Source organism: Saccopteryx bilineata, chromosome 3 (genome assembly GCF_036850765.1).
Source record: "Saccopteryx bilineata isolate mSacBil1 chromosome 3, mSacBil1_pri_phased_curated, whole genome shotgun sequence".
NCBI lineage: Eukaryota > Metazoa > Chordata > Mammalia > Chiroptera > Emballonuridae > Saccopteryx > Saccopteryx bilineata.
In genome coordinates, this window is record NC_089492.1 from 285,763,909 (window position 1) to 285,778,627 (window position 14,719).

The window sequence follows — 14,719 nt, forward strand, 5'->3', positions numbered from 1 at the left end:
GCTTCCAGGGCCGCTTACTTCCTGCCCTTGCCTCCGACTAAGGCAGAGGATGCCAGATGGTAAGGTTGCCATCGGAGGAGCAGCCGTAGGGCTCATTAGAGCCAGCTCGGCCCCTGCAGGGCCTGGGCCTTCTTGTTCCTTTCTCTCTTTGGTTTGTTTTTATTTCATTTTGGTTTATCCCCCCCCCCCAATTATAAAATAATGTGTTCATTATAGGAAAAGAGGAAAACAGAAAAATGCAAAGAAAATTAAATCACCTATAATCCTACCACGTAGAGATAACCTTTAACAACATTTTGGTATAATGGCTTCTTACTGTGTATTTGTATTGAATTTACAAACTTGGATTTCTCTTTCTACTGTTTTTTACCTTTAAAGATTCTCATTCTAAAATGGATTTTAGCTAACTCCCATTATTAAATATATAGGTTTTCATTTCTATACTTTTTGAAATAATGCAGCATGGAACTTACGTAAATTTATGATCCAGTTCTCCGGTTACTTCTTCACAATGCCTTTCTTTTTGTGTGACAGAGACAGAGAGAGGGACAGATAGGGACAGACAGGAAGGGAGAGAGATGAGAAGCATCAATTCATTGCAGCACCTTAGTTGTTCATTGATTGCTTTCTCATACATGTGTTGACTCTGGGGCTACAGCAGAGCGAGTGATCCCTTGCTCAAGCCAGTGACCTTGGGGTCATTTCTATGATCCCATGCTTAAGCCATCAACGCTGTGCTCAAGCTGGTGAGCCTGTGCTTAAGCTGGTGACCTCAGGGTTTTGAACCTGGGTCCTCCACATCCCAGTCTAACACTATCCACTGCACCACTGCCTGGACAGGCTACAATGCCATTTGATCTTCATCCTGAGATAGGCTATTAAATCAGGAATACATAGAATAATACTTTTTTTTGTTTGTTTAATATTTACAAGGAACCTATTTTCTCAAACCTTTTCCCACAAATTATTGGTGGGACCACCATACCCTGTGGGCTACTGGGCTAAGTCAAACATCACTCCACCACGGGAGAGCAAGCCACGGGCTGTGCCGGATGGGCTGGGCATGATACTAGCTGGGACTGTTTGTGGCTTAGCAAAATCAGTGTCTTTTCTCCCCCCTCTTCTGTCAGTGTAGTCGGCCCAGAACTAGTGCGGCAGCTGGCAGGCCTCGTGGCTCCTCTGTGTTGCTCAGACACAGGCCTTACCCCTCATGGCTAAGTAACATCTCGCTGCCTCTGTTGCATCCTCATTCCAGTCAGCCAGAAGGCAGGGAGGAGACAGCACCCAGCCCCCCTTTCAGAGGATACTGCCTGTTTCTACTTCCCATTGGTCAGAACTTAGTCACATGGCCACTGCAGAGGCTACTGGGAAGTCATTTCAGTCAAATCCCAAAATCTGTGATCAAGTTTGGAAAGAAAGGATGTTGAAGCACAACGAGCAGTTTGCAATAAAAGTGCAGAGTCTGCTTTCAAAAGTGGACAGCTAGGCCTTGGCCCGCTAGGTAATTTGGTTAGAGCACCATCCCAACATGCCAAGGTTGTGGGTTTGATCCCCAGTCAGAGTACATACAAGAATCAACCAATGGCCTGACCAGGCAGTGGCGCAGTGGGTAGAGCATCGGACTGGGATGCCGAGGACCCAGGTTCAAGATCCCGAGGTTGCCAGCTTGAGCGCGGGTTTATCTTGTTTGAGCAAAAGCTCACCAGCTTGGACCCAAGGTCGCTGGCTCGAGCAAGGGGTTACTCGGTCTGCTGAAGCCCAGCAGTCCAGGCACATATGAGAAAGCAATCAATGAACAACTAAGGTGTCGCAAAGCGCAACGAAAAACTAATGATTGATGCTTCTCATCTCTCCATTCCTGTCTGTCTGTCCCTGTCTATCTCTCCCTCTGACACTCTGTCTCTATAAAAAAAATTAAAATTAAAAAAAATCACCCAATGAATGCATGGATAAGTGGGACAATAAATCGATGTTTCTCTCTTTCTTTCCTTTCCTCTCTCTAAAATAAATAAATTTTTTTAAAAATGGACAGATGGGAATTTTTAAAAGTGAGAAGTTATTTTCTAGTGCAGGTGGCCCAGGGAGGCTTCGTGGAAGGTGGCTGAGTTGGACCCCGAGGAGTAAGGGAAGAAGTCCAGAGAACCTTGCAGTCAGTGCTACCTGGACCCCTGAGAGAGAGCAGCAGGGAGCTGGTTAGAAAGGCAGAAGCCCAGACCTGCCCAGTCAGAGTCGGGGTGGGCCCAGGAACCAGGTCTCAACAAGCTCTCCGGGTGGTTTCCCTGCGGACTTAGGTCTAGAACCACTGTTGGTGAGGCATGCAACGCAGACCTTGCTGAGTGGTTTTTTGTTGTTTTTTTTTTTTCATTTTTCTGAAGCTGGAAACAGGGAGAGACAGTCAGACAGACTCCCACATGCGCCCGACCGGGATCCACCCGGCACGCCCACCATGGGGCGATGCTCTGCCCATCCTGGGCGTCGCCATGTTGCAACCAGAGCCACTCTAGCGTTCTCCCTTTTATAAACAGTCTACCTTTAGGAGGTTGAGATGGTCAACCCACTAGACAGTAATGCTTTACAACTGAATTCTTAATGCACAGTGGTCTGAATTGGAGGAAGCAGTTTGTGCTCTGCCTTGGTTTTCCCCTGCCGGATTTTCCAGAGTGGGTGTGAATTTAACTGGATAGAGTCATGATGGCTATTTCTGGCAAAACTATAGATTTTCTTCTCTGTGATCTAAAGTGGAATGGCATTTCTGGGCTCATAGCCCTTTACATTTGGGGACTTTTGTGCCTGTAATTTATTCAGGGCCGTCATGCTCTTTGACCTGGAAGGTTTGTCCTGTTGCTGTATACAGTGGTCTGGAAATCCTCTTTGCTATTTATGGTTGAGGTGTAGATGACAGTTTTACCTCCTTTACAGGAGAGCAAAGTGTGTCGTCATGCACGGACTTGCTCATTTGAGGATGCACATGCTTGCACAGCTTTGTTCATCCTGCAGGAGGGATGGGATGGACTTGGTCCTCCATCACCCCCACCTCCAACCCCCATGCAGTGTCAGGAACACCAGGGCCCTGTCTGGGCTCAGCTGTGCAGCACCTAGCAGAAAGCCAAGGCAGCTGGCTCCATCAGGTGCCTAGACCGATGTGGTTTCTCACTTTCACTCAGCCTCTTTCCGAGAGCTGCCAGCCACACTACTCCTAGGCACATGGAGCGTGCAGTCTGGCTCCGGGTACACAGAAGGGAACAGGCCATCACAGTCAGAGTCATAAGTGTCTTGATGTCAGAAGTATAGGCTGTGATGTCACACCCAAGTACAGGGCTAAAGCCTGCAGTAACTAGACATACTGGTTGACTGTATCTTACCTGCTGTGTGATCCTTTTCTACGTGACCTCAAGTCCAGGAACAGTTTCCAGGGACCATCTCCTAGCAATCTTGAACTGTCTTGGCTCACTTCCCCTTTAAAAAGAGTTTAGGGCAGCCACGACACATTGTTGCTGTTGGACTTGAGGTTTGCTCTAAAAAACACTGTTGTGTTGTTCATTTGGGGTTAATAGACAAGAAATGATGCTTTCCACCTCCAAGTAAAGGCTGCAAAACATCAATGAAAAAACATCCCCCTCCTCATGTCACCAGTGGTTAAACCAGCCTCATCTCCCCTCCTTGGCATGCAAAGAACTAGCTCGCAAAGCAATTAGCATTTAATACTTGGTAATTAGCATGCTTAATGTGATTCTGAAAAGTTCCTTGACATTTTTATAAAAACAGAAAGCACATTCCCGCCCACCGTTAAAGGAGCAAGACCCAGTTTGTCAAAAAACTGCGTGGCACTCTTTTTGGTGCTGAATATTCATGTGTTGGCCTCTTCCAGGACACTGCTGGTAAATTTAGAAGCTCTCTTAGAAAAGAATTATCTTAATTCAGCAGCCATACGCTGGTGAATCTAAGGGGAAATAGCTAAATCAAGCTCAAATCCCAGGGCAGTGACGATCCTTTTCAAGTAAATAAAAACCCTCAGTGCGCCGCCGACAAACTACACACTCCGCTCAAGTCCAACAGGGAGCCAAATCTGGGGGACAGGCGAGAGATACATTTTCTCTTGCTCCTGCGCAACAACGTAACTCTTCGCCCGACAGTGTAGCTCAGCTCCCATTTTTCCAGCCCGAGTTCAAGCTGACTGTTAAGCTGACTGTTTCTAAGCGCTGGAAACTCCGCGCCGAGTCTAAATGTCATCTCAAGTTTCCTCCCCCGAGTCAGACACCATCTCGATCCCTCTGTAGCAAGGCATGGCCCTCGGTGCCTCCCGGTCCCAGGAAAGGAGCGGGGACCCCGGGGCCGCATGGCCCCGGCCGGCGCTGGGCTGCGTGAGGGGCCCGGACCCCCCGGGCCGGCCCACCCCGCCCCGAAGCCAGTCCTCAGAAGTCCAGCCTGGGCCCCACGTGGCTCCCTCGGAGCAGGCCGCACTACCCTGATGCCTTCGACAGACGGCCCGCCCCAGCCACTAGGCGCCGCGCTCCTGACTGGTGGCCAGTCAGCGCTCGGAGCACCGGCGGGGGCGGTGCCTCCGACTAGCCGCGCGCCCACTCCCGTGCCACCATTGGAGGCTTTGGGTCCCGCCCCTGCCAACTTGTTCCGCCCCTCCGGGCGGGTTAGGTTGCGGTGCGGGTGGCGGGCGGAGCTGGTCCCGTTGTGCTGCGGCTCCGCGCGGCCTGCAGTCCCGGGTCCGCTCCCCGCGCCGCCCGCCAGCGCGCCCGCCATGGAGCCCGGTCCCGACGGCCCCGCCGCTTCCGGCCCCGCTGCCATCCGCGAGGGCTGGTTCCGCGAGACGTGCAGCCTGTGGCCGGGCCAGGCCCTGTCCCTGCAGGTGGAGCAGCTGCTACACCATCAGCGGTCGCGGTACCAGGATATCCTTGTCTTTCGCAGGTAGGTACTACCGCTGGCTCGCCCTGCACCCCCGATCCCCTAGGACGGCTCGCAGCCCAAACCACCCGCCTCTCACCCCCACACGAATCAGCCGGGACTCCTGCCCTGATCTCGGCCCAGTCCACCTCCTTCCTGCCAGACCCCTTTACCTCCGACGCCCCTGGGCCGTCTCTGCTCACTCCTCCTCCTGAAGAACTGTCAGAAGTTGTGAACTAGGCCCGTGTGCTCCCTCGGCCCCCTCCCCACCCTGTATCCCGTCTCCTGGGTTGGGGGCCCGCGTTTCGGGCGGTCCTCTTTGGCAGGGAGGGAACCAGAGTCTGCGCCTACCCGACGCGCCGAGCTCCACGTGTCAGTCTGGGACACGTCAGAGTCTTACGGAGTCTAATGCCTAGCGGGCCTGCCTGCGGGTCCTCGCCACGTGTCACCCCCAGTACTCACCTCTGGGACTCCTTCGCAGGTTGGGGGAGATTCTTCTCACCCAGGGTGAGCGGAGGCACGTTGCCCCCACCCGAGGGGACCCAGGTCCCTGACTGTCACTCCCGCCCTGCAGTAAGAGCTACGGCAATGTGCTGGTGTTGGACGGTGTCATCCAGTGCACGGAGAGAGATGAGTTCTCCTACCAGGAGATGATAGCCAACCTGCCGCTCTGCAGCCACCCCAACCCACGCAAGGTACCCCGCTCCCACCAAGACTCAGCCTTGAGCCCAGTGATAGGAAAGCCACCCTAAGGATCCCACAGAACAGTACTGAGGCCCCCCAGTGTGCCCAGTGCTCAGCCAGATGCTTCGTAAAGGGTTGTCAGAGGAAATGCTAGCCAGAACAAGAACGAGTGGGAAAGCTGCCCACTTCACAGGGTGGCAGCTGACCCAGTCTGGGAGGAGCAGACAGTGCTGGCTGAGGCCTGGAGCTCAGGAAGGAGGTTCCTGAGTAGAAAATAAAGTAATGAGGTCTGTGGGTCAGAGGAGCTGCGGCACATACCCTCACTCCAGGTGGTTCTGTGTGAGCGCGTCTGCCCATTGCAGGCCTAGGCCACTGCATCCTGCTGGAGCGTGTTTGCTGGCCCGAGGCCCTGCTGGGGCTGGACCCTTCTCCTGACTGTCCATCCCCCTACCAGGTGCTGATCATCGGGGGTGGGGACGGGGGCGTCCTGCGGGAGGTGGTGAAGCATTCCTCTGTGGAGTCCGTGGTCCAGTGCGAGATTGATGAGGTGAGTGCCTGCGCAGGGTCTGGGTTCAGGTTCCTGTTCTGCACTGAATTGGCGATGTAACCTTGAGCAAGTCGCTTAATATTTCTAGGCCTGTTTCTTCACCTTAAAAATATGTTGGGAGGATTTAGTAGGGCAGTAGTGGGCCTGGCACATAGTAAGTGTGCCATTGATGCTGTTTCTTAGTAAGACTGGGTGCTGGTTTTTAATTCAAGGCCCAGAGATATTCAAACCACTTTAATGAGCATCTACTATGTGGCAGCCATGGCTCTAGGTGCTGGGGTACAATGATGAACAGGCAGCTTCAATCCCTGTTGGAACTGATATTTTAGTTAAAAAGAGATGGCAAAGGGTGATAAGATAAAGGCATGAAGGGCAGGTGGAGGCTGGTCAGGGCAGGCCCCTGGGAGGTGGGTTTGAGCTGCAGCCTGAATGAGAAGCCTCCGACCACACGGAGGCAGGAGGCAGAAACAGCTCTTCCAGTGAAGACTGGAATTGCCACCCTCTGAAAGCCCCTCAGATGGCGCGGGTCAGTCTGGGGGGAGGGAGTAGGAATGGTGGAGGTTCAGCTGAGAAGCAGGCCAGGGCCAACCCCCCTTGAGGAGTTGAAGGAGGTCCCAGAGCACTCCCCATGTTATAGATGTGGAAACTGGGGTTCCACAAAGTAAACAGCTGGCCCAGGGTGACCAGACTGTGAAAGGGACTACTGGGAGTCCCACGTGACTCCATCTGTCTCCATCCTGGTCCCTCCTGTTCTCTCTCCAGGATGTCATTCAGGTCTCTAAGAAGTTCCTGCCGAGCATGGCTGTTGGCTACTCCAGCTCAAAGCTGACCCTTCATGTGGGTGACGGATTTGAGTTCATGAAACAGAACCAGGACGCCTTTGACGTCATCATCACTGACTCCTCGGACCCCATGGGTAGGCAGAGGGTGCGCCAGGGCCTCCAGCAGCTGCCAGCCTCCCCCCTGCACAGCAGGCCTGAGTTGCAGACTCAGAGGACCCCGAGCTAGGACAGCACTTTTCCCTTCTCAGTTGTCCCCTTCCCCTCAAACATGGCTCAGAAGAGTAGGGGGCCCAGGCCACTGCTCAGAGTTCACAGTTAGTTGAGGACCTGGAGGAGAGGGGGACTCTGGCCTCAGCCCACTGAGTCCCCAGTTTCCTCGTTAGCCTCCTCTCTGCCCTTGACAGGCCAGCATCAGGGCCGGGGAGGGTTCTCCTTTTAAACCAAGGCCCAGGGTGGGGGCGTCCCTGTGCGATGGGAATGGGAATCCCCTGGGAATGGGGTTGCAGTGTGGAACCGCCTGGGATGCGGGGGCAGTGGCCTCTGTACCTGTCAAAAGCATCTTCTTCACGGTTGGTTACTGAATTCCACAGACCAGGGTTCAAGTCCCAGTTCTGCTGCCTGGCAGCTGGGGGTGGCGGGAGGACTATGTAGTGGGGTGATGGGGCCCCTGCCCCCTAGGCCAGGCTCTGGAGGACTCAGCCAGAATGTGTTCATTGTCACTCGCCCCTCTCTCCCCACAGGCCCTGCTGAGAGCCTCTTCAAGGAGTCCTATTACCAGCTCATGAAGACGGCCCTCAAGGAAGACGGGATTCTCTGCTGCCAGGGTGAGCGCCCGGAGCAGTTTGGCATCCCGGGCAGGCGGGCGGGCAGGGTGGGGCCGCCATCGTGCCAATGCTGACACTGCCTCCCCCCAGGCGAGTGCCAGTGGCTGCACCTGGACCTCATCAAGGACATGCAGCACTTCTGCAGATCGCTCTTCCCCGTGGTGGCCTACGCCTACTGCACCATCCCCACCTACCCCAGCGGCCAGATCGGCTTCATGCTGTGCAGCAAAAACCCAGTGAGCTTCTGGCTGTCCTGGGGGTGTGAGGGGGCAGATGGGCATGGAGAGCACTCCCCTGATGCCCCTGCCCCGCCCCAGAGCACCAACTTCCAGGAGCCGGTGAGGCAGCTGACGCAGAAGCAGGTCGAACAGATGCAGCTGAGATACTACAACTCTGACGTGCACCGGGCAGCCTTCGTCCTGCCCGAGTTTGCCCGCAAGGTGAGCCCCTGGTGGGGCGGGCCTGGTGGGGGCACCCAGGCGCCCTGAGAGGCCTACCTCGGCCCCTACATGACCCAGCATTCTCCTGATGAGGCCCCATGTCCCACCAGGCCCTGAATGATGTGAGCTGAGCCCAGGAGCCACTGCCAACATTGCCCAGGACCTCGGGCCGCCAGGGAGCCCTGGACAAGACCCCTGCCAGCACACCCGCCAACCAAGTGTTACAGGCCCCAGAATGCTGCCCAGCCTGCTGCTGGCCGGACTGTCTGTTTGTCTGTCTGTCTGTCTTTCTCTCTCTGTGGTGTTCAGCCTCCAAGCCTATACCAGCTGTGTACAGCACCATCTTCGCCCTCTGTCTCCCCTCACTCACCAAACACATGTATTTATAACAAAGTTCTGAATCGTGTGTTCCCAGACCTTGAATGGGCCTGGCGGGGCTGCCCCAGCCATTATTGGGCATTTCTGTGTGCCAGGCTCTGAGCTGGACCCAGAGTCTGTCCTCCAAGTGTCTGCCACGTGTCTGCCAATAGGCAGGGTGGGCCCTTGTCCTCCGGTACCAGCGACACAGCAGTCATCAAACTGGACCCAAATCTGTCCTGAGAAGCTGTCTTAGTCATTCTTTCGCCCAGCCCCACACAGATGGTGATAGACTAGGGGTCAGGGCTGTGATGTTGACAGGATCAAGGTGGGGCCACTCTGGGGCTGTACCTTCTCACACGACCCTGCAGTGTTCATGGAAGATGGGGGGACAGACTGTCAGGTTCCACCTGGGGTGGGGGCTGTAGGGGACTCCAGGCGGCTGCTTGGTCTGGGTATAGTTACTTGAGCCCGTTTGTTTAAGCACATCAGGCGCCCTGACATGGCACAGAATTCAGGCTTGGGTTCCAATCCTGTCTGCCCCCCTCCTGGGTTCCTGCTGCTAAATTCCTGGAACCCGCTGGCCAAGTGCTGGGAGGTTGAGAAAGCAGGTGTGGGTGGCCACACCAGGATCGGGCCCTCTCCATGGTGCTGAAACCCGGTCTGTGCCCGGGTGCCTCACCCCTCCTGAAGGTCAGGACTGAGATTGGTGTTGGCAGAGGAGCCGCCACAACTGGGTGCAGGCTGGAGGAGGGGTTCTGTAGCTTGCTTCAGTCTCAGGACCCACAGCCATCAGCCCAGAGGCGCTGCTGAGGATGCATTGCCCTGGGAGACTTAGGGGCAGGGAGCAGGACAAGGGAGTAGACCCGGCCTGCTGGTGGTGCTGGAGCACTCCCTGGCTCCATCCCTACTCTGGGCAGCTACCTTGGACCTCATTCAGCGGGTACTGGGAATACATCATCATGGGGGTGGGGAGCAAGCAGGCAGCTTTGCAACCAACTCCTTGAGCACACACCTGGACCTCACCCCCATGAACTAACTCACTGGCCTCAGCACCTGACACGTGACCTAGCTCAGCAAGTATGGCCCCAAGCTACTGTCCCCATTCCATCTTCAAATTCCAGGACAGTCTTCAAATCCCATCTTGGGAGCCAATATCACATATCACATGCAACCCAGGGTCTTCCCACTCCCAGGGATACCAGGTCAAATCCGGCCTTATCTGGGCTGTGATTTTTGTATCAGAAGAAGACGCTGTGGCTAGTTATGGAGTGCTGACCCACCATGTGTCTCAATTCCTTTAACCTCCGCAACCACCTGTGAGGAAGGTGCTATTAACCTACACGGGAAGGTTACGTGACACGTTCATGAGCAGGCAGGGGAGGATGCACCAGGCAGGTGGCCTTCCAAAGGCTGCTCCATTCTGCTTAGCCCTGCCTGGTTCTGCAGCTCAGCCCGAGCACCCCGGGCTTCCATCAGGGACATCCAACCAGAGGTCTATTCTCAGGGCCCCTCCCCCTAGCCCTTCTTACCGACCATGTTCCAGGAAGGTCCATCCTGAGGGCAACACAGGGAGGGTGGACACAGGAGGGAGGGGGGTCCATCTCAGAGGGCTGAACCCGTGTCTGTGTCTGAACTCCAGTGACTTGAGCCACTCAACTCCCAATCTGGTTACCCCACCTGTAAAATGGGAGAGATGGTCCTCACTTAATCCAGGCTTCATTAAGAATTCTGCATCTCTCATTCGGTGTTCATTAAACTAGTAAAAATCAGAATGGCTTCTCAGGGCAGAGGAAGAAGGGGCGAGAGGGTCCATGTTATTTCTCAAAATTAGTCATGCCCCTGGTTTAAGGGTTCAGTAATTTGAATAGTTCCATGTGAATTATTAGAAGAAAAATGGCAGGCAGTCCTGTGCCTACTTTTCCTTCCCACCCTGGAGGCGGCCATATTCCTTCCTGTCTCTGCGTCACATGCTTGTATTACTACTTCCCAACCTGTCACTTCTACTCATGATCTGTTGAATTTTCCACTAGGGAAGATAAGGATTTCCCTTGTTCCTTCCCTGTCCCTACCCCATACTCGCAACAATTAAATGGTAATCTTGCTTAGCTCAATATTCAGTGTTACACTGTTGCAGCTACATAAATGCCACTCATAGCAGAGGCAGCAGTAAAGAGACCTCTTTCTCTTCTGCACAGCTTCGTTTTCTCTGGAGGGTTTTTGGGGATTATTTTTGTTCACTTAGTTTTCAACAAATTTATCACTGATATAACCCCAAACTTTTTACCAAATTCTCTAAAGCTCTTTAAGATTTGCGGATGCGCCTGACCAGGCAGTGGCGCAGTGGATAGAGCATCGGACTGGGATGCGAAGGAACTGGGTTGGAGACCCCGAGGTCGCCAGCTTGAGCACGGGCTCATCTTGTTTGAGCAAAAGCTCACCAGCTTGGACCCAAGGTCGCTGGCTCGAGCAAGGGGTTACTCGGTCTGCTCTAGGCCCGCGGTCAAGGCACATATGAGAAAGCAATCAATGAACAACTAAAGTGTTGCAATGCACAACGAAAAACATGATTGATGCTTCTCATCTTCTCCGTTCCTGTCTGTCCCTGTCTATCCCTCTCACTGACTCTCTCTCTGTCTCTGTAAAAAATAATAATAATAATAATCTTATTTTTTATTTTATTTTTTTTATTTTTATTCTTCTTTCTTAGAGGGGGGGGAGAGAGAGAGAGGAGAGAGAGAGATGGGGGAGGAGCTGGAAGCATCAACTCCCATATGTGCCTTGACCAGGCAAACCCAGGGTATCTAACCGGCGACCTCAGCATTTCCAGGTCGGCGCTTTATCCACTGCGCCACCACAGGTCAGGCATAATAATAATCTTTAAAAATAAAGAAAAAAAAAGATTTGTGGATGCCCTGACCAGGCAGCTCAGTTGGTTAGAGCTTCGTCCTGATACGCCAAGGTTGCAGTTTTGATCTTCGGTCAGGGCACACACAAGAATCAACCAATAAATGCATAAATCAATGAAACAACAAACTGATGTTTCTCTTTCATCCTCTCTAAAGGTTTTATTATTCTGGATACTCAGGAGGACACTTTCATTTCTATCCTTTTTATTGTTTTTTTTTCCTTTTTAAAAAGGAAAAAGAAAGTATTAAAAAATTCTTTTCAAAAACAATTCATTTTGGGGGTTTTTTTCAGAGGGACACTTTCAATCAGTGAACTCAGGTTCTCTTCAATTCTGGAAGATTTCCTTCTTTTGTTCAAAATTTCCTCTTCTGTTTTTTTACCTTTTTTTTCTGGAATTCCTGTTACTCTATTTCTATTTATTTATTTTTAAATTTATTTACTGATGTTAGAGAGGAAGGGACAGCAAGAGACAGAAACATTGATCTGTTCCTGTGTGCGCCCTGACCAGGGATCAATCCTGCAACCTTTGTGTATCTGGACGATGCTCTAACCAATCAAGCTATCCAGCCAGGGCTAATTTTTTTTAAAGGTTTTTTATTGATTGGTTTTATTTTTAAGAGAGAGAGAGAGAGAGAAAAGAAAAGGCAGGTGGAGTGGGAAGTATCAACTACTAGTCACTTCTCGTATGTGCCTTGACCAGGCAAGCCCAGGGTTTCAAACCAGCGACCTCAGTGTTCCAGGTCAATATTCTATCCATTGTGCCACCACAGGTCAGGCAGGGCAAATTTTTATTGATTGATTTTAGAGAGAGGAAGGGAGAGAGAGAGAAACATTGATTTGTTGTTCCACCCATCCATGCATTCACTGGTTGATTCTTGAATGTGCCTTGGCCAGGGATTGAACCTGCAACTTTGGCATGTCAGGACGATGCTCTAATCAACTGAGCCACCCAGCTAAGGCTTACTGTATATTTGACATAATGTATAGGGCTTCTAAGTTCTTTAATATTTTTCATTTCCTTTTTACTCTGTTTTCTGGAAGATATTTTCAAACATTTTATTACTTTTTCTTTCTTTCTTTTTTTACTTATTGATTTTAGAAAGAGAAAGGGAGAGAGAGAAATATCAATTTGTTGTTCCACTTATTTATGCACTCACTGGTTGAGTCCTGACTGGGATTGAATCCACAACCTTAATGTATCAGGACGATGTTCTAACCAACAGCTACCCAGCCAGGGCTCTTAATTCTCTTTTTAAATAGCACCCTGTTCTTGCTTCTCTTTTTCCTCTGAAGGTATTTATAATTGTTTTACTTTGGTTTGGGGCATTTTCTTTTCCCTGCTTTGTTTCTGTATTTTTTGGTCGATTACTTGACTTCTTTTTTTAATCTTTCTCCATGTTTGGAGTTTTCCTTGGTATTCCTTGAATGTTCTGCTCCTGTGTTAGAGTGGGGATGAAAAAGTTCAAGAACCTGCCTGACCAGGCGGTGGCGCAGCGGGTAGAGCATTGGACTGGGATGCAGAGGACCCAGGTTCGAGACCCCGAGGTCGCCAGATTGAGCGCGGGCTCATCTGGTTTGAATAAAAAGCCCACCAGCTTGAACCCAAGGTTGCTGGCTCCAGCAAGGGGTTACTCGGTCTGCTGAAGGCCCACGGTCAAGGCACATATGAGAAAGCAATCAATGAACAACTAAGGTGTTGCAACGCGCAACGAAAAACTAATGATTGATGCTTCTCATCTCTCTCCATTCCTGTCTGTCTGTCCCTGTCTATCCCTCTCTCTCTCTGAAAAAAAAAAAAAAAAAAAGTTCAAGAACCTGACTGGGGCTTGTCAAGTGACATTCCCTGCGGGTGATGGCGGCTGAGCCACTTGCATGTAGAACCTTCAAACCAGTATCTTTAGGTCTTTCCTGTTGGGCTAGTCACACTTCCCAGAGAAGAGGGAGAAGCGTGGATAGCAGCCAGATTCTAGGAGTTGGGTTAGGAGTCAGGTTAGGGTTCTCAGTATCCAATCTATTTGCTTAATGCCCTTGTTAATGTGGGACTCCTCATTGCACTTCCTCTAAGAATCAGTCTCCAAGCCCTGGCTGGGTGGCTCAAGGGATAAAGTGCTGACCCGAAGCACCAGAGATTGTGAGTTCAACACCCACCCAGTCAGGGCACGTACAAGAAGCAATCAATAAGTACACAACTAAATGGAACAGCTAAGTGAAATGAGTTGATGCTTTTCCCTCACTCTTTTCTGTCCCTTTAGCTTTCTCTCTCAAATCAATGAAAAAAATTAAAAAAAGAATCAATCTTCAGCCCTGGCACGCAGAGGTTGGGGGTTCGATCCTTGGTCAGGGCACATACAGGAACAGACTAATGTTTCTGTCTCTCTCGCTCTAAAACCAATAAATAAATTTTAAAAAATAAAGAGAATGAGAATTACACATACAAGGTAATAAAACCCCAAAATGACAGCATCAGGACAAAGACTCAGTCCCCAGCCCTGGCCGAATAGCTCAATTGGGTAGAGCATTGTCCCAATATGCAAAAGGTTGCAAGTTCAATTCCTTCGGTCCCTGGTCGAGGCACATACAGGAATGGGTCAATGTTTCTATCTCTCTTTCTCTCTCTAAAATAAATACATTTTTTAAAAGTTAAGATAGAATTATTTGCCTGACCTGTGGTGACACAGTGTATAGAGCGTCGACCTGGAATGCTGAGGTCGCTAGTTTGAAACCCTGGGATTGTCTGGTCAAGGCACACATGGGAGTTGATGCTTCCTGCTCCTCCCCCCTTCTCTCTCTCTCACTCTCTCTCTCTCTTCTCTAAAATGAATAAATAAATAAATCTTTATATATATATGATTATTTAAAAAAAGGAATCCAGGCCCTGGTCAGTTGGCTCAGTGGTAGAGCATCGGCCTGGCGTGCAGGAGTCCCGGTTTCAATTCCCGGCCAGGGCACACAGAAGAAACGCCCATCTGCTTCTCCACCCCTCCCCCTCTCCTTCCTCTCTCTCTCTCTCTTCCCTTCCTGCAGCCGAGAGGCTCCATTGGAGCAAAGTTGGCCCGGGCGCTGGGGATGGCTCTGTGGCCTCTGCCTCAGGCGCTAGAATGGCTCTGGATGCAACAGAGCAATGCCCCAGATGGGCAGAGCATCGCCCCCTGGTGGGCGTGCCGGGTGGATCCCGGTTGGGCGCATGCGGGAGTCGGTCTGACTGCCTCCCTGTTTCCAACTTCAGAAAAATACAAAAAAAAAAAAAGAGAGAGAGAGAAAAAAGGAATCCGTCTCTAG

The 14,719-nt window shown here is 51.5% G+C and overlaps 1 protein-coding gene across 1 annotated transcript; it reads left to right on the top strand.

Annotated features, from left to right (window-relative positions):
* The first annotated feature begins 4,640 nt into the window (after positions 1–4,640).
* Positions 4,641–8,776, top strand: SRM (spermidine synthase). The gene is made up of 8 exons (XM_066270449.1): positions 4,641–4,920; positions 5,471–5,591; positions 6,035–6,127; positions 6,890–7,043; positions 7,650–7,733; positions 7,824–7,969; positions 8,051–8,173; positions 8,284–8,776. Exons 1-8 carry the CDS (start codon positions 4,754–4,756, stop codon positions 8,302–8,304), a joined length of 909 nt encoding a protein of 302 aa, XP_066126546.1. The 5' UTR covers positions 4,641–4,753; the 3' UTR covers positions 8,305–8,776.
* Positions 8,777–14,719: the final 5,943 nt, after the last annotated feature.